At 34.6% G+C, this 20,111-nt stretch overlaps 1 protein-coding gene across 1 annotated transcript in view; it reads right to left on the reverse strand.

The window, feature by feature from the left end:
* The window catches only part of LOC142352946 (uncharacterized), a 96,834-nt gene that overhangs the window by 16,343 nt on the left and 60,380 nt on the right, over positions 1 to 20,111 (reverse strand). The window contains exons 13-20 of the mRNA XM_075405103.1: positions 17,282 to 17,509; positions 15,224 to 15,520; positions 9,110 to 9,310; positions 6,652 to 6,828; positions 6,093 to 6,236; positions 4,082 to 4,249; positions 1,551 to 1,791; positions 1,108 to 1,165 (exon numbers count right to left, since the gene is read on the reverse strand). Coding sequence (XP_075261218.1) covers positions 1,108 to 1,165; positions 1,551 to 1,791; positions 4,082 to 4,249; positions 6,093 to 6,236; positions 6,652 to 6,828; positions 9,110 to 9,310; positions 15,224 to 15,520; positions 17,282 to 17,509 — 1,514 coding nt within the window. The remainder of the gene's footprint in view (positions 1 to 1,107; positions 1,166 to 1,550; positions 1,792 to 4,081; positions 4,250 to 6,092; positions 6,237 to 6,651; positions 6,829 to 9,109; positions 9,311 to 15,223; positions 15,521 to 17,281; positions 17,510 to 20,111) is intronic.

A 20,111-nucleotide genomic window follows, 5' to 3' on the forward strand; every position in this document is an offset into this window, starting at 1 on the left:
ATATTGTTAGTTTATTAATGATCTGTGAAGCCTGATAATGGTTGAAAAGCCATCACGACTCGGACCTCCGATTCTCATAGAATTGCAGTCTTGAATTATTAATTGCCAATTATGCAATTTTACCTTGACCAGTAAAATATGGCGTTTTGAAGGCGCAAAATGTGATGTGAATTATCCTGGCTCATATTGTGATGTCTGATCTTCTTTAATGAAATCAGTGCAGTAAATTTTATATGAGTTAGTGTTTATTTCCAATTAGTTTGCCTTTCATTTCTCTATTTTAGCCAGAAGTCATTTGATGTTTCCCGCTCTTAGTTGTCGTCTGTTCATCCTTAATTCATTTCCAGCTGCATGATCAGACATGTTTGTAGATAATTAATCTTCTTCATAACCAATTCAGTTTCTATTCTCTTAATTTAACCAGTTCAAGTTCAGTAATCAGACTCCCTTCTGACTTCGGACTGCAAAGTTGTGCTCAGAATTAAATTAGATATTTTGCTCGCCAAATTCCATTAAAAAAATTAAAATCGTATCTTCGTACCGTCAAGACGATAGCAAGCGAGGTGTTTCAGCAGAGTCCAGTCCTACCACAGAGTTTGATCAATTTTTAAGATTGGCGCTGTTGGCCCAACCACCTTTCCTCATTTTGCTCAACAGTAACTTAAATTTTTGTCTAGAAGTTATGTCTTAAAAAGAACAACACTTCAATTCCAAATACAGATGCACTAATTAATAATTAGATAGTTGTAAAAACGGATCAATTGGGCTAATTCTTGTCTTTGTAGGGAAACATTAACTGAATTTAAAGTTTTTCCAAAATGAGCTCTAAGCACATAGGTAATGCTTTGGAACTGTATATTTTTTACCACAGAACATGATTTCTTGTTTTGACTAAAATATGAGAATAAAGATATTTTTGTTTTTGTATTAATAATGATCTATGAAACCTAATAATGGTTGAATATCCATCACAACTCTTGGCCGGCCAAACTTTAAAATGAGGGATTATTTCCTATCTATTTTTTTCCTTGGGGGGTCTATTTCTTACAACACGTAATGATGCGATTCAAAGCTTCTCAAAAAGAAATCACAGAAATTTTTATTTACCGCGTAATTTTTTGAAGGCCACTGGGACTGTGAGATTACCATGGAGTAGCTGTTGTCTCTGAAACAAAACAGTTTTCGAAAGCAGGGCTTTTGCATGCGTAAAGTGCCATCCCCTTCCAGTAGGGCTATTTTCCATTGGGGGATGGGGGTGCTTGCTAAGCTGCTTGATTACCCTCGATGACAGTTTTTTATATTTCCAATAAAAATTTCTTCCCGAAGAATTTTTTTACTACTAGGGTACATAAGAATGTCAACAGGACAGCGGAGAAATCTAAGTTATATAGAAACTTCACTGCTACTAGATTCACATCATATCTTACTAAAATCCACTATGAACTCAATTACCGCTAAAATAGGCCAGATTTTTATGGTAAAATTATATTTTATTCAGCGCAGTTTTTACTTTTTTTCCCTGGCAAAACCTCAACCCGGGATATACGTACGTGCATGCCTGATTACAGTTGCAATTAAGTGCGTTATTTGCAGCCTCAGTGTAGACAGCCTCACGGCAACTTCGACTCTCCGCACTCCAGGAGTCACACAAGGTCAGGGAGGAGTTATCGGTTCCAAAGAAGTATCTATCAACGCACTTGCATCTTTCTAAGAGACGCTCCACGATACACATGTTCTGACATTGTCGTACGTTGTAGTTGAACTGGGCAAAAGAGTTCCTGGCAAGGGCGTCTGGAAAAAACAAACGAATGAAAAAAACTGGTTTTCAAGTCTAAGGACATATCATAGCATAAGCTCAACGGCATCAAAAATCTAGTTTAGACTTGAAAGGTCACCAATAGGCTGACTTGATAAGCCTATTCACGTCATGCATTGAAACAGTTTTCATTCCGCCATGAAACCTCGATCAATTTTAATATTTCATTCGGAAATATAATATTTCAACTGCAGAGAATAAGAAAAAAAAAGAAAAAACTAAAACTTGAAGATAAATTATTTAAAATTTTGACAAAATTCTCAATTGAAATGCCCAGAGAATTAGGACCGACATCATACCATTTACGTTACATGTGTGTAGCTGTTTTATTTTGAAGATCACAGATCCAATCGGCAACGGAATCTCAAAAACGGTATATATACAATTTAAAAAACGTGAACAATTTGCAAAATTTATTGATGAAATTTCCTTAGAACCTTATTCGTATAGTTTATGACTTAATTTATGCAAATGTTAATTCATCCGATTTTGAATCTCGCATTCCTAATTAACATTTGAGAAATCGCTTACCTTCAACCGACCTGCCTGTTTTTGGAACATATAAACCATAAAAGTACTTACATTCTCTAAGTACTTTTATACGAATATTTAAAAGTACTCACAGAAAAATGTCCATCCGATTCCAATTTCTCAACGTAAGTACATTTAGATGATTTTCAGTAATTAGAATCCACGCGGTTTGTAATTAAAATCTACCCTAAATTATCCAAAATCCACTCTTAATGTAAAATAAAATCACTCATAACGTAATTGAAATACATGCCTTCGATATTTACAGTTTTTATGTAAACAGATTTCTACAAACTAAGGTAATTATATTTCACTGTTTGTTTTTTCACGAAAGTTTTTTAGCTGGCATTGTGAAATTTAATTACAGAACACTGCGACAAGTACGTACAAAGCTACTTTTTGAGTTGTCCAGCTGAAGTGGTAAGTATATTTCACGAGAATTCTACACACGAAAGATAGCAAGTAGATTTCACAAATTCGTAAGCGTTATCTACGACCCTCCATAGGGCAGCAAAACTTGCTCAAGGTCAAAAAACTCGTAAGGAAAATCATTCAGCCAATCTCAGGGTTCTGCTTAGGCTTTAAATTATTTTTTCATTCACTACGAGACACTTTTATTTAAATTTAATTTTAGACAATAAATAGTAAATTCGATTTATAAAGAATTATATTTTCCATGGACTATAAAAACAGTTCCGAGTTTGAGACTATTTTGCACTCATCTGTGAGAAATTATACCCCACATGCACAGCACAAAAATCTTAAATACCTAAACTATTGATTATTTTACAGAACCAAGTTTAAAAACTATTTATCACATTCTTTTTCTCCTTTTCGACACCATTTTCATGACAAAATTAGGCAAAATATTAGTTTGTGGTCTTTCAAATTTGCGAAAGGTGTTGAGAGGAAACAAAATCATTTTGAAAAAAACTACAGGTCACAAGAGTCTCACCTGTTCCTCAGACAAAACTGATCTAAATTTCCGTTTCCAGGCTCGTACCATAAAGAACTTCAATTTTTCCTACCTTTTTTTCACAAACAAACTAAATGAAGCAATCTCAGATTCATCTCCAACAGAAAGATTTCCAGTTGTTGTCTTACCTTTAGCAGAGGTCACATGACAGAAATTCGACGATAATTGGACGGTAATTGGACGATTAAGCCGAGCAGGGCCCCAACCCCCCCCCCCCCCCCAAGGCCCCAACCCCCTTCCATAATCAGGATGCAAAAAAGGGCCCTAAAAAGATGTTTTTAAAAAAAGATCTTTCTGTTTGTGTCTCGCTATGGATGGCGGGGGGGGGTAAGGGAGACTATAGACAAATTTCAATCCCTAGAGAGACACATTAGAATTTAACTAAGCTTCAGCTATTTTGGCGCACAATTTACAATTTTTGTTTAATTTGGCTCTATGTAAAATCTCTTTCCATATTACTAGCTCGATTTAACAATTACAGGAAATATAAGGGGCTTCCAGATCATAGGGTATGAGTTTTTGCGGCGTTAGCCTCTTCCACATTTTCAATCATTATCAATGTTACCTCCAATAAAAAATACCACAATCTTTTGACTCTCATTTATATTATATTTGAAATAGTATCTAAATATTCTAAAGCGAAAGGCGAAAACCTGGCAGGATGATTTTGCAGGATTATTAAGGCCTAAAAAACGATGATTTGAATCTATTTTTTATTTGTGTGCGTTCAAAAGAATGCACGACACCAAAAAACTAACCCAAAAGTGGGAAATCCGGGAAACTGGTGGTGCAGTTGGAGTATGGACTAGGTCGTCGGTTGATTTGGGTGAAGCGGGTTGCAATACTTGTGACCTCTCCAGGTGCAAAAGTGATGCCCTGATCCTCTGGGGTGGCGAACACGGATGATGAAGACAGACTCAGCCGTCCTGTCAATATAAGGTACGAACATAAACCGACTAATGTCGGAAGAATTGCTCTCGAACGATAGGCGGGCGGAAAAAGATTTAACCCAACCGGGATTCGACGCATTGACCTCCCGCTTCCTAGCCCTATGCAATACCGTCTGTGCTACCTGGCCCCTATTTTTCCTATGCTGCAACCGACTTTATATTAGCAACAAGCTTTACTTCGGAGAGAGCAATAGAGATCACTCAAAAATGAAGAAGGAAAGCGTGAAAAAGTCACTTGAGAAGTCAAAGAATGTTCTAGAAAAAAAGCGCAAAATGGTCAAGCGAAAAAATTGAACAAAAACAGACACACACGTTTACAATAATTGCTATGAACTTCGTTCAAGAGTTATTAAAAGTACCTTTTTGGAACTAAGTATCCTCCGAATGGAATTCAACGAAACGCTCGACAATTTTAATTTTTTTCTTTTTTTAAATCAATACATAATTTTGCATTGACTTTATCGATGCAATACTCCCAAAAATTTCCATGATGCGCGTAGAAAATTGAAATTGTCGGTGCGCTTGGTTTGAGTTAGACAAAAACGACGGAAGCTCTCACGCTTTATGCTTTAGGAAATGGGGGGGGTATGTTTCCTTTTCAAAAGTAGGAAGTCTTCGCTATTTTCAGTTTCGAACCAGAAGAAATCGTAAGCAAAATAAAACTAGCTTTTTGTACTTGTTTTTATGATCATATCATAACCTCGTGAATGTAGATTTCTGAACTGAATCCCTATCAATGTTTATTATGTTTGTAACATTTGATTTTAAGCAAACGAAAATTTCATAATTGCTAACTAGTTTTGTCAATGAGCAAAGGAAAAAAACTTAAAAAACTCGCAAAATCATTAAAAAGTTGCTCCACAAAGTACGCTTGAAATTCCTGCAAATTGAATGGTATCACGATTTTTGACATCATAAAAACCTCAAATAAAAAAACCTCAAATAAAAAACCTCAAATAAAAAACCTCAAATACTCGCATGGAAAGACCGAGACAGTTTCTTACGTTTTCCAAACAGAACATACGGAAGCATTTTTACGTTCTAAATATAATCAAATGAACGTGCACTCCAAAGCTTACGCAAAAACAAATCAATCGAAAGTCATACGGAACAAATCAGGATCGTCTTTTTGCTAGAAAAATAGAAATTAACCCCGGAAAACGAATGCGGTGCATTTTTGTAAGAAATGCTGTGAATTTGGCGGTGAATTGTTGTAAAAATGCGGGGGAAATGCGGTGAATTATTTTTATACACCGCAATCATCGCATTCACCGCATCTCACATTAATTTGCCACAAAAGTTGATGCGGTGAATTTTTGAAAGAAATGCGGTGAATTTCGCCTTGAATTTTTGAAAGAAATGCGGTTAAATGCGGTAAAAGAAATGCGGTGAAATATTTTTTTCACCGCATTCACCGCAATCACCGCATTTCTTACAAAAATTTACCACATTCACCGCATATCTTACAAAATTTCACCCGAAAATCTCGACCCGGGAACCTAAAGAAACAGCAAGTGTTGCTAAGCTTTTCTGCGATATTAGGAAACATTTTGGAGGTTTTTGAAAAACGTTAACTTGTATATGTGACCAACATGTGGAAAAATTTAAGAAATGTGCCGAAGACATATATATACGAAGAATGCGTGGAGAAATTGCAAGGGCCTTTATAGCCTCACAAAATTTTTGCCCCCCTCCCCCTTGCGGTTTTTATACGATAAGGAGAGTGGTATACGCTCTATGCCCCCCACTAAGGTGGCGTTGGGGGTTATAATGAGACAGACCCCACAAATGACCATATTTGGAATGGCAGAGAAGATACCTCCTGGTGCGTGTGAGAGTACGCCCACGTACTCGTCTGTCTCAAGAAACAGAGTCAGTTTGAGACCCCACTGCATTCCAGTCTTTGAAGTGTTCCTGGCCACATTGCGACTGGAGTGTTTCTGGTTGAACACAAAACAGTTACCTGTGAATACAAGCAAAAGCTTTCTAAATAATTTTTTTTAAATTTTAAAATTTTGGTTAAATATAACCTCAGGGTATCACCAGGATAAGAGAAGATTAATCAGAATGCATTTGAAAAAGGGACCAATTTTGCCCCCCCCCCGGTTGCGAGCCCCTCAGCCCCCTCAGTGTTGTTTATAAATACAAATAATCACCCCGCTGCTAATATTTATAAATATTTTAAATATAATTTTTAATTTTTTTAAAATATGTTTGGTCTAATGACCTACTATTATGTAGAAAATAGCACATACATATGGTCGATTAAAAAGTAGAACAGTTCTATGCCCTTTTAGGTGTCAGAGGGAGGGGGGGGGGGGTGGTAACACAAAAACTAGAATAGAGAATTGATTATGGAAAAAGTTAATAGAAGCTACCATAATGGTGATTTCGGACAACATCGAAGTCGTCTAAACCACAATTGACGCCATCATAAGTGCACTGGACTATGAAGTCCTTCAACTGGTGTCCGTAATTCTCAACCACACTCTCATCAAATAGAGCCAGTCTTTTGAAGTCGGAGTAATCGTCCTCAACCGAGGCATCGATGGCTCCTGTTTAACACACACGGACATTAGTGTAATAATATCAAATCGCTGCTATTACATGAAATCTACATTTTAGCCAGAACTGTCACGTTCTGTTTGAAGATTATGTTTCAATATCCGACTAGTCCTGTTTTTGACAGTGTAATATTGGTATCTCCCTGTGCAGAATATGACACGAAAATTGTAAATTAATTTAGAAGTGCAGGTGAAAAAACCGAGGAAAATATCCGTTCCGTTTTCATAATTCTCTATATCACTTTCCCGCCCCTTATTATCTGGAAAGTCAATTTTAGCCATGTAAACAAAAAAAGTCGAGAAGAGCACGCCAAAAACTATTTACCGACAATAAAGGATTATAGCTCATAGAGCATAATAATTTCTGCTGAAATTTTCCTGTTTTCTGCTCGGATTTACCTAGTATCATTCTAATCTTCCAATGAGGAATATTATCTAAATTTCAATCAGAGTTTTTGAATCTTTTTCACGTCAAAATCTACATACTTAATATAATTTTTTTGTTTGAGTTTGCAGGAAAATTCTAGGTAACGTATTCTAGGCAAATTGTACGTATCATTTTTCGCAGGTAATTTTGCAGGTAAAGTTACAGGCAGTTTTGCTTACCTGCAGACGTTGCTGGAAAATTTACCTGGACATTTTTTAAAGTGTGTCCTAAGGGTCTTTATCACTTTAAAAATATATCAAGTATTGAACAGTTTCTAAAAGAGCACTTTGATCCAATATGCCACCACGAAACTGATCAATCACATTTTTAACTTCTACAGGTTTTAGTTTTGAGCGCGTTCATTACCCCAGTGATGAACGGATTCAAATCCTGCCAGAATCCTGCAAGATGATTCAAAACTTGCCAGATAGCTTGCAAGATTTCTGCAAGTTTTTGAATTTTTTTTACTGGGGTGCATTTGATCACTGGGGTGCAAGCTTGCGCCTGGTACGAATTTGTGTAGGAGCATTTATTCCTTTTCACCCTCATTGATTCCACAGAACAGCGTATAATTAATACAGAACATTCTTAGCTAAGAGTTACTGGATTGCCTTCATGGATATGAAACAAATGTTTCCTTAAAAGCCATACAATTAGCTCAATCTAAGTCCGCTAAATAGGTTCGACTTAATGGGATTTAATTTTTTTAATGTAAACTGATTAAAAGTTTTCTGCTTTGCGTTAAGCTATATTTTTCAACAAGCTGAGAAAAAAAAACTTTCCGTACGTTTTGAGAACTTTTATATAAAAATTAGAGTTGTAGATTGGAGTAGTGAAAAGTTAGCTTTACATCTATATACATTAATATTACTTATTAAAAAGTTTTAAAAGACTTTTGAGCAATTTTCATACAGCAGTGACAATATTTTTGACTCTAAATTGTTTTGCTACCCTGTTTCTAAGCTGAAACGTCCTTACGTGTTTTTATGCATGTATCATTTGTTATTTCGGCAGAAACGAAAATTTAACAGGTGATGATTTGCGTAGAAATTTGTTTACTATTTTATGAAAAGAGTAATTGCTGATTAGAAGTCAACCATGACTCAGCTCTTGAGGATATTTGATATCTCAAATGATCCCTAATTAATTAATAATGAAACTCACGACTAAATTCAATGAAAACACTAAAACTATGCCCGTACCTAACTCTAAGAGAAATTGAGTACTGAGTCAAAGTCTAATTCAGGTCACATTTTGCACTGATTTTGTCTAATTCAGAGCTAATTCAGTGATTCATTCTGAATTATCTTCTAATTCAGAAGAATACTGAATATTTTCTCTTAATTTTGCTCTCATTCAGAAAAGTTTAGAAATCACTCCATAGTTGGTTCTGAAATCTTCCTAAATCAGTACTAATAAACTTAAAATTTCTCTGAAATTGCTCTGAATCAGTACTGATTGTCACTGAACCTTAGGTGCGGGTATCCAATAGCCGTGGATTTGTAGTGACGAGATTTGTCATTGTTGCGCGATTCCAAAATCTATTACAGAGAGAACTGACATAATTGTCAGTTTTGAAGCTATATTTGAACTAGATTCACTTTTTAACTCTAATTTCCAACCTCAATCACTCGGTACTGTCTATAAACATGTTGACCGCAAAAAATTTGCAAGTACCATTATATATAACTTGGAAAAACTCCTTTGCACGTAATGATAAACAAAAAAACTAGTTTTATACGACTATTTTATTTTTAAAAAAAAGTTTCTCTAAAGTCTTTCAAGTCATGCATATCAAACAATTGTCGCAAATTTTTGTCAATTCTACTGGAATAGGGTTCTCACCTTTCCAATCAAAAGGTTCCAAATCTTCAAACTGCGGCAAGAAAACATCAGAAACAGATCCGGAGGAGGCGTCAGAGTGGGGTTTAACTATGTACTCTGTCAGCCAGTTCCAGGCCTCCTCTTCGCTCTGGGTATTCCGCCTCCTCCTTCCAGGAACAACGCCCTCAAAACCCTCTCGAGGAACATCACCCGGGGAAATCTCTAAAATATTGCATTGACTTCCATGACGAGGTATGTGCACAGTTGAGTTGGCATTTAAAAGCATTTTTTGATCGACCAAAATATGCTTATGAAATGGTCTGATGTTGATTCAAACTGATGTCTTTGACTTTCGTTCTGCCGAAAATGCATGTCGTCAAATATGTTTGCTTACAATGATGTTTTTGACTCTGCATTGACGGAGCGAAAGCGCTGCAGCATTTGTTCTCGGCTATAAAAAATCAACTCAAAAAAATTATTGAATGAAAATCAGTTTAGACTTCGGAAAAACCTTAAAAGATACTTTTTAAGCAGAGTTCGTTCTTATATCTAAATTTGAAGATACAAAAATAGTTACTGATCAAATAGGGAAAAGAAACTGAAAAAAACTGAGATGCTGAAAAAAACTGAAATGATTTATAGAGAAAAAAATTTGTATAATGGCAATGATAATCTACATGATAACATGACACACAAGAAACCAAAAAAATAATTTTCACATAAAGCTATGAATAAACAAATAGAATTTTGAATGCAAACAATTTAACTTCAAACAATGGAAAAATAGATTAAATGGAAATTCCTGTACTTTACTTTTTGCTTAAAGAATTAAATATATTCCTTTTTACTTATGTTACCAATGGAAGATAACAATTTCTTCATTTTCTGTCCCTTATAACTGATTATAAAACTGTTTTTTCTACTAAATAGAACATTCATTTTAATTGATCGTAAATAGATAACGAAAAAGCTCGGTAACCACTTCAGACTGATTATCATCCCGCAAAAGTAAGTAATTTCTGTTTGCTTAATTCAGATTTGCAGTTTGTTTGCTGTTGCTGTATTCCCGAATAATTTTTGCATATTGTGACCAATCGAGTTATAAGCTGAAATTATTAGTCAAATTAACAGCCACTTAATTCACTTAATACATTTCCCGCTTTATTCCAACTTCACATCCAAGGAAGCCGAAAGCAAATTAATTCACACAACCAATCAGCCAACTTATTCCAACTTCACATACAAGGAAGCCGAAAGCCAATTAATTCACACATCCAATCAGCCAACTTATTCCAACTTCACATACAAGGAAGCCGAAAGCCAATTAATTCACACATCCAATTAGCCAACTTATTCCAACTACACATATAAGGAAGCCGAAAGCCAATTAATTCACACATCCAATCAGCCAATTTATTCCAACTACAAATACAAGGAAGCCGAAAGCCAATAAATTCACACAATCAATCAGCCAACTTATTCCAACTACACATACAAGGAGGCCGAAAGCCAATTAATTCGACACATCCAATCAGACAAATTATTCCGGCTACACATACAAGGAAGCCGAAAGCCAATTAATTCACGTATCCAATCAGCTAACTTATTCCAACTTCACATACAATGAAGCCGAAAGCCAATTAATTCGACAAATCCAATCAGACAACTTATTCCAACTACACATAACAGGAAGCCGAAAGCCAATTAATTCACACATCCAATCAGCCAACTTATTCCAACTTTACATACAAGGAAGCCGAAAGCCAATTAATTCACACATCCAATCAGCTAACTTATTCAAACTTCACATACAAGGAAGGCGAAAGCCAATTAATTCGACACATCCAATCAGACAACTTATTCCAACTACACATGCAAGGAAGCCGAAAGCCAATTAATTCACACATCCAATCAGCCAACTTATTCCAACTTTACATACAAGGAAGCCGAAAGCCAATTAATTCACACATCCAATCAGCTAACTTATTCCAACTTCACATACAAGGAAGCCGAAAACCAATTAATGCACACATCCAATCAGCAAACTTATTCTCACTACACATACAAGGAAGCCGGAAGCCAATTAATTCATACATCCAATCAGCCACCTTATTCCAACTTTACATACAAGGAAGCCGAAAGCCAATTAATTCACACATCCAATCAGCTAATTTATTCCAACTTCACATACAAGGAAGCCGAAAGCCAATTAATTCGACACATCCAATCAGACAACTTATTCCAACTACACATACAAGGAAGCCGAAAGCTAATTAATTCACACATCCAATCAGCCAACTTATTCGAACTTTACATACAAGGAAGCCGAAAGCCAATTAATTCACACATCCAATCAGCTAACCTATTCCAACTTCACATACAAGGAAGCCGAAAGCCAATTAATGCACACATCCAATCAGCCAACTTATTCTCACTACACATACAAGGAAGCCGAAAGCCAATTAATTCACACATCCAATCAGCCAACTTATTCCAACTACACATACAAGGAAGCCCAAAGCCAATTAATTCACACATCCAATCAGCCAACTTATTCCAACTTCACATACAAGGAAGCCGAAAGCCAAGTATTTCTTCAGCAACGCAAAATATTCAAAGCTGTAATTTAAAATTAAACATTTGCTACTAAAATTCTGATTTGGTAATTACAATGATTTTCCTCTTTAGTACAACACTCGTGTTAATTGTTTTCCAGCTCTCAAATTTTTCCGATAGCGCATTCTACAGGACAGCTGCTAAAGAAGTAGGTTCAAAGTTTTCTTTAGTATTTTGGTCATTTATCGATTTGCTTTTAAGGTTTTCATGTCCTAACTCAAAAACTTTGTGTTGGTAAAGAGCACGTGTGTGTGGGAGTCGTAAAAATATAACCAATAAGTTGCTACAGAATAAATTCGAATTTTGTTAGAACCCAAAAAAATATTGCAAGGCATTTTACGGAACATAAACGGAATATCAAAAATACAACGAAGTAGCGTCCGAATTTGAGTTTCAGTTTTTAAAATCAAATTATACCAAAACGTTAAGTCTCAATTTGAGGTTTCAAGATTTGTAGAAAAATTTATTATAGATAGCAAAAATTTACAAACATTTTTTTATAAAATGGTTGATCTATTCTATTTTGCCCCCACCCTCCCGCCAGCTTAGTGAGCATAATTCTTCAAATCAACACCTGTTGCTATAACAGCAGTTGAATTAACTGTGAGTAATAAATTTTAATATCAGATCGAAACCGGAAAAAAACTTCAGCATTAGAATACAAGTTTATCACACTCTTTTATCGCCACTGTTGCTAAGTATACAGTGGCGATAAAAGAGTGGTGATAAAATTATAGTCTAATGATAAAAAACAGTTTGATAAACTTTTATTCTAAAAAAATTGTGTGGTGTGTGTGGTGTGTGTCTGTGATGTATGTATAGTGTATGTATGTATTCGCGAATTAAAATTAAGTGGGGGGCTGAATACTTTATTTCAGCATTAAAATGGTTGCTTAAACCCGCGTCTTAGCTGCCACTAGGTAAGTCTGAGCTGTTTGTTTTTAATAATTATAGTTGACAGCTAGAGCTCGTCTTCCGTGTTTGAAGTCTTCTGAAGTGCTAAAATCCGCTAAAAAGAATCTAAAAAGAAACTGTAATTAAGTTAAATTTGAAGGTAAGACTCATTTGTTGACCAAATAACGAAGAAATGAAATTTGAATTGCTTCAATAACAAAAACAATTTGTATGACGTTATTGATAAATCTACATGATAACATGAAAAACAGAAAGCAAAACATTTATAGTTTTGAAAGAAAGCCGTGAATCACAATTAATGGACTTTTGAACGCAACCAAGTTATCTTCAAACAATGGAAAAATAAGTTAATTGGTTTATAGAAAAAAAAACAACTTAAAATTGTTTTTTGAAAGCACTTGTTGAACCTCCACTTAAATGCAATCGTTTGTGTTTAATTACTAGTTATGACGTATAATAACAATCAATTGTATCTATTAAATGACCACAGCAATCAGTTCAAAATAATTTGTTAGTAATAAAAACGCATTTCAAAATTTTTTAACACACTTGCAGCGTAAAGTTTTGACCTAATTGTTTTCTATCGAAACATACAATTCTATTCCTTAGAGAGGCAAAACGATTATTGAAATTGGATTATATCAAATCAAGATGGATTCTTACAGATCACAAACTTTGTGTTGGCTAAGTGTATGCCAATCTGATTTGACAAAAAGTATATAAAAAACAGAATTAGAGATCTATGCCTAAGATCTGTTTGTGCTACGAGTCCAGATTTAAAATTAAAAGATTCAAATCACAATAAAAATGGCTAATTAAACCCACGTCATAATTACCAGTAGTTCAGGTTGAGTTGTTCGTTTTATTACTGATAACTGATAGTTAGCGCAATTCCTCCGTGTTTGTAGTCATCCGAATTTTCAAAAACCACAAAAGATTGATGTTAATTTGTTTTTAGCAGAGGATAAACAAGTGTAAGTTTTCCAGTTGTAGCTTTCCTGAAATTTTCAAGAGAAAACAAAAGGCTATTGGCTGCAACCACTCTGTGTTTTTGTGATCATATATAGCCCTCTCCTTTCCTTAACATTATCAGTGAAGCTTTGAGTCGATAGGGGGCGAAAAACAACTTTCACGTTCATAGTGAAACGAATTTTATGTTTTCGTAATTAAGAGAGTTAACTCTATTTATCTCACAAAATTGTTATTGTTTCTCTTTTAACAAAAAAATTAAAAAACGGTAGCCCTTTAACCGGAATTCCAATTGTGTAAATGGCTAATTTCCCCCTTGCTCTTGAAAATTGGATACACTTGAGGTTTCTCCGGGGTAATTGGTTTAAAGAAAACCAATCTTGTTGTCTTGTTAGTGGTGTTGATTATACCATTTAAATGTTCGCTCTGTTTGTCGGGTTAGTTTCCAGTTTTTTCTAGGAGCTCTAGTACTACAATTAAAAACAGTTTTTTTTCTTGAGACAGCAGTTTTTTTCAAACTCCAAATAAATGATGCGTTAACTAAATTTTGCCGTTTTCTTCACTAGACAACAGTCCGTTGTAATAAAAGAGTTAAAATAGCTCTCGAAAACATGTTATTAGTTACTTAAACTAGAGTAAACAAATATTTCAGCGTCGAGATTTAACTGCAATTTGAACGCTCAATTAAATTAAATTTAGTTGACGAGAATTGACTTCCAATTAAAATTAAATTGAAGACAAAGAAAGTTAAATGCCAAGAACGATTCCAGAAGATATAGTATTTGCCTGTGTTAATTTTTATCATTAATTTTTTTTACAGAACTTTAGGTGGTTTTTTCATACAAAAAAATGTTTTTTGAAAAAACGATTTAAATTTTACATTTTTTAGAATTTTAAACCAAAATCTCATTATTTAAAAAAAATCCAGATTTTTCTTAAATTGAATAATTCCAATAAATAGACATATTTTGTTTGAAAAATTCTGAAATGTTGTTGTGTAAAATTAGCTAATTAAGGAAAAAGAAAAAATGTCTGCGATGCATTCGTTTTTTTTAAAAAAAAATTAATCATTCCGAAAAATTTTGGAAGTTATGGACGTAGAGGTCTACCAATCATCTTTTTTTTTAGCTTCCTGGTGAAAAATTTAAATTGCCGTGAAGCTTCGAAAATATGGTTGGTCTAAAATTATAGTGTTTACAATGACAAAAAAGAACAAAATACTTTCAGCGAAAATTTTTAGGGCTAAAACAAACACCAGACAATCTAAACCCAATCTTCAAAAAAGGCTTATTTTTGTCAAAAGACATTTTTTTTGCTAAAATGTGTTTCCTATTAACAGGCACAAAAGCCGAATGATAAATATTGTTTTGGAATCCATTGGGATATTTTCAGCTTTTATGAAACTGTTTGTTATGTTCTTTTTTCTTCAAGCTGAACAGTAAAAAAATAACAATAGACCAATAAAAAACTTATAATAAACTAATGTTAAAGTTATATGCTGACGGTTGGGGGGGGGGGAGTGGGGGGGGGGGGCAGAAAGAAAAGATCCAAAACTCGTAAGCCAGTTTTTGTTCATGAAGCGACCTCTTGAACTCAATTGGATTCAAAAGGAGACGAATGAGATTGAACTCTTACCAATTGTGTTGTTATCCTGTCGGAAGTCCCAAACAGCATCTGGCCCAAGGGCAAAGGGCCCAGAAGTCTCAATTATCCTTTCCAGACTATTTCGAAAGTTTGCCATTTGGTCGGGGTCACTGTATATTATTGTAGCTGTTATAATTAGCAAGCCAGGAACAATTGTAACATTCGAGTAATCGACAAAAGAGCCCGTTTCGTCAATTATTGCCCGGACCAGGCTTTGAATTCTATACTGGAGGTATTTATAGGATGTACTTTGAGTGTTCGTATAGAGGTCAGATTCAATTTTAATCCCTGAAACAGAAAAATTGTAATTATTTAACGAAAATTTCTGAATAATTGTGGCCACGAAAGTAAAATATAATGATACATTTTGCCTGAAAATTTTGCCTTCAATAGATTTTGAAAACCCGATTGTTTAGAAAACCCGAAATATATATATATATATATATATATATATATACATATACATATATATATATACATATACATATATATATATATATATATATATATATATATATATATATATATATATATATATATATACACATATATATACACAATCGGATTTTCACAATGTATTAAGAAAATCTCCTGAAATTTTTTATTTTTACAGTCTAAAGTCGTTATTATTATTGTTATGTACGTTCATTGACCCGGACATTGGATAATTATATCGCACAAACACGCACACACACACACACACACCACACACAATATATATATATATATATATATATATATATACATATATATATATATATGTGTGTGTGTGTGTGTGTGTGGGATGTGTGTGTGTGCGTGTGTGTGTGTGTGTGTGTGTGCGTGTTTGTATGTGTGTGTGTGTGTGTCTGTGTGTGCGTGTGTGGGATGTGTGTGTCTGTGTGTGTGTGTGTGTGTGGGTGGGTGTGTGGGATGTGTGTGTGTGTGTGTGTGTGTGTGTCTGTGTGTGCGTGTGTGGGATGTGTGTGTCTCTGTGTGTGTGTGGGTGTGTGCGTGTGCGTGTTTGTATATGTGTGTGTGTGTGTGTGTGTGTGTGTGTGTGTGTCTGTATGTGTGATGTGTGTGTGTGTGTTGTGTTTGTGTGTATGTATGTTGTGTTTGTGTGTGTATGTGTTTGTGTGTGTGTGTATGTGCGTGTGTGTGTTTGTATGTGTGTTTGTGTGTGTATGTGAGTGTGTGTGTTTGTGTGTGTATGTGTGTATATGTCTGTCTGTGAGCGTGATGTGTGTGTGTGTAGTGTTTGTGTGTGTATGTGTGTGCGTGTGTGTGTGTGTGTTTGTGTGTGTGTGTGTGTCGTGTATGTGTGCGTGCGCGTGTGTGCGTCTGTGGTATATTTATCCATTAACTGGGTCAAAGAATGTACACAGCAATAACAATAAACAAATTTAGAGAGTAAAAACAAAATAGTTTTTAGTCTTGCTCCGGTTCTGCTCTGTACAGAAGCAGAAAGAAAATAAACATTTCGAATTCTGAAAAAAAAACAGATTTATGAAAAGACTACTGGTGGACCCATGGAAAGACCTTAACTCGACTTTGTTGGTTATGAAATGACTAATGATGGATCCATAAAAATACCTTAGCTGAACTTCCTTCGTTATGAAAAGACTTTAGCTCGACCCATGAAAAGATATTAGCTCGACTTTAACTAGGAATCTCGACCGTGTAATTATAGTCATTATTGCCCCCCGCCCTGCTAGACTTTTAAATTCTTTTCATATGTCGAGGCCTAGGCCTGGGACTGATTCATAGTATTCCAATATTAAAACATTTTATCAGTACTGAATCATGGCATTTGAAGGGTTTTCCAGTTTCAAATCATTGTCATTTAAGTCTCATGATATGGTTTTTTCATAAAATTCGTCTGTGCCTGCGGACTTTGACATTTTTCTCCGGACATACAAAAATCAGAAAAAAATTGAAAATTTCGAATTTTAACTTTTCATGGTGATTAAGCGCTGAGTTGCTCGGGAATTCAACACTCCGGGGAATTCAAATCACAAAATGAACATAAAATTGAAGCTTGAGCTACAATATATCTATACGACAAACCTGTGAAATTAGCAGCCTCAATAAAAACAATCTCCTCCACAACTTGCCCAAAAATCGTACAAGTCTTGGGGGGAAATGGGTTGCAATTTTCGGCTTCGACCACACTTCCGTCACAAGGAGAGTTTTCACACTGTCTGGTTCTGACCCTATATCCGGATTCTCCCTCGCAGTTTGACTCACACGTGGTCCATTCTGTCCACTCGGACCAGGATTTCGTATCGCTCAGAACTGTCAAAAGATTAAAAAATATGCAAAAATTTGATTATTATTTCCAAATTTACATTGTTGGAATCTACAGGAACAAAACCAGACTTTCGTTCGTTCAAAAGTAACCTATATCCAGAATTTTGGGCGTTCGAAGTTTTTTATGTCCAGACTATCGTGCGTGCATTCGTGTTTCCAGTCCGTGTAATTTTGAACGCACGACACCCCCCCCCCCCCTTGTGCGTTCATTTTGGTCTGGACATATCAATTTTTGGTCTGGGACCTCAGCCTGGGGAGCTTGAAGTGGCCATAAACAAATTATGCGTTATTCAATGTTTAAATCTTTGTCGTGATAATTGCTTCTGTCTGCGCAAAAATCCTCCGTTAGTTTCTCAAAAGGAACATGCGAATCAGCCCAGTTGAGTTCTGAATTGCTATGTAGTTGTATCTTAGCATTATTAGCAGGCAAAAATTCTTTAGTAAGACAGAAATGAAGAAGAGAAAACGTCATGGTTTTTCCAGACAACAATCTGTGGTAAAACATATTGAAATGAAGCGGCTGCACAATTAGAAAAACATAGCAGGACAGATTCGAAATACGATCCAAAGAATTGAATGGAAAATTAAACATTCATAGACCTGACCAAAAATCCAAATGACCATTCAGAGCCAAACAGAACTTGAACAGGCTTAGACGATCTACGAACAAATATCAAACAAGCAGTTGAATTATAGGTTTCCATTTATTGCTCGGTTTTGATAAATGAAAGTTACAGGTGAATATAGGATGATAGATAATCTGAAAAGAGAAAAAAATCAACAAACAGTCCCAAAAAAAATTAAAAAGTACCAAAAATTATCTTAAAATTATTGCTGTTAATGTCTTTAAGCGACTTTTTGTGTTGCTCAGATTTATGCCGGAACCCAGCTGTAAGATAAAAAAATTATAAATACAGCTGTAAGATTATAAAAAATTATAATTTTTTTCTCTGAAAAGAGAAAAAAATCAACAAACAGTCCCAAAAAAAATTAAAAAGTACCAAAAATTATCTTAAAATTATTGCTGTTAATGTCTTTAAGCGACTTTTTGTGTTACTCAGATTTATGCCGGAACCCAGCTGTAAGATTAAAAAATTATTATAAATATGAAACAACAAAATGATAAAACATTTTCTCATACAAAGCGCAAAAATCATTAATGGATTGTGACATTCCACTGAAACCAATGTCGTCGAAGCCGCGTATTTGCTGTCAAACATTGCAAAAAACAGCTAACGGCTAGATGAAGCCTTGCTCGGCATTTAAAAGACAAACAAACAAATAAAAAGAATTTCTGATTTTCTTTAAGAGTTTCAAAATATTTGCAAAATAAATAAATGTTTTAAAACAAATTTTTAAAACCAATGTGTCGGAAGCGCAATTTTGCTCCTAATATGTAATTTTTGACCCAAGAAGGGATAGCCTGAAAAAAATTTTTATTGCCCCCTAAATGTAAGAAAACACAAAAATTTCAGAATAATTTAAGAAGATTTTACCACAGTTGTTTGCGTTTACATTGACAATAGCAGTACATATGACTCTGTATGCATATTAAAAGACCTTTATGAATTATGACCAACGTTAATAAAAGTTTCACTTAACAGAAAATCTGATAATCAGTAAATATTATGAAAAAATTGTGTAACATTTCTTATAGAGTTGTCACATTCCTAACAAATTCGGCCAAATAAATTCTAAAATTTTAAGCAAATTAGCATTTGGTTTCTAGTCCAAGCTAATGCACATGGACTTGCCTTGTTCATTTTGTTTGAAATCTCATTACCATCAAGAAAATTTGATTGCACATCGTACAAAATGGACAGAAAATCAAACATAGCCGGCAGATTGCCGGAAAATAGCCACGATAGACGCATGTGGCCTACCATGAAATTAAACAACTAAAGAAATAAGATACAGATTGAAAAATCAAGAATTAGGGCATATAAGTTTGGCACTACTTAGATGCACACTATTGACCTTCAATAAGTAAATGTTCATAAAATTTTAAAGTTCCATAAGTGAGTTCAGAAGTCATTTTTTTTTTTGGTGTGAGGTAAGTTTATTTTTTCTAAAAGTAGAAAGGACGTCACAAACACAAATTTTAACCGCAAGGCAGTAGAAGTTGCTAAGGTCATTAAAAAAGTCAATTCCAAGAAGTCCGGCTAAGACAAAACAAAAATCTGTTAGACGATTAAAAAAAATTAGGGGCGCAATAATAGCCGACTGTAAATGCTGACGCGGCTACTAATAAATATAATCCAAGTTTTTTGGATTGTAAAAAATTTAAAAATTTGTGTCCACAGACTATTTGACTTCCATGAACTTTTTTTATGACGGTGTCAGAAACCGTTTGAATGCTATTAAAAACTTAATAAAGTGAAACATTAAAAATTCAATTCATACTTGAGGCATGGTAAAAGGTAATTTTACCAATTATATAAGGAAAAAAACTAGGTGAAATGATTGAGAGTTGAAATAATAGGTGAAATGATTGAGAGTTGAAATAATCGGGGTATAATGATAATGGTAACTGTACATGTATACGGAATTAAAATCTAGGTGAAGTGATAGAGGGGTGAAATACTTG

The sequence above is a fragment of the Convolutriloba macropyga genome, chromosome 14 (genome assembly GCF_964194025.1).
Source record: "Convolutriloba macropyga chromosome 14, txConMacr16.3, whole genome shotgun sequence".
Classification (NCBI taxonomy): Eukaryota; Metazoa; Xenacoelomorpha; order Acoela; family Convolutidae; genus Convolutriloba; species Convolutriloba macropyga.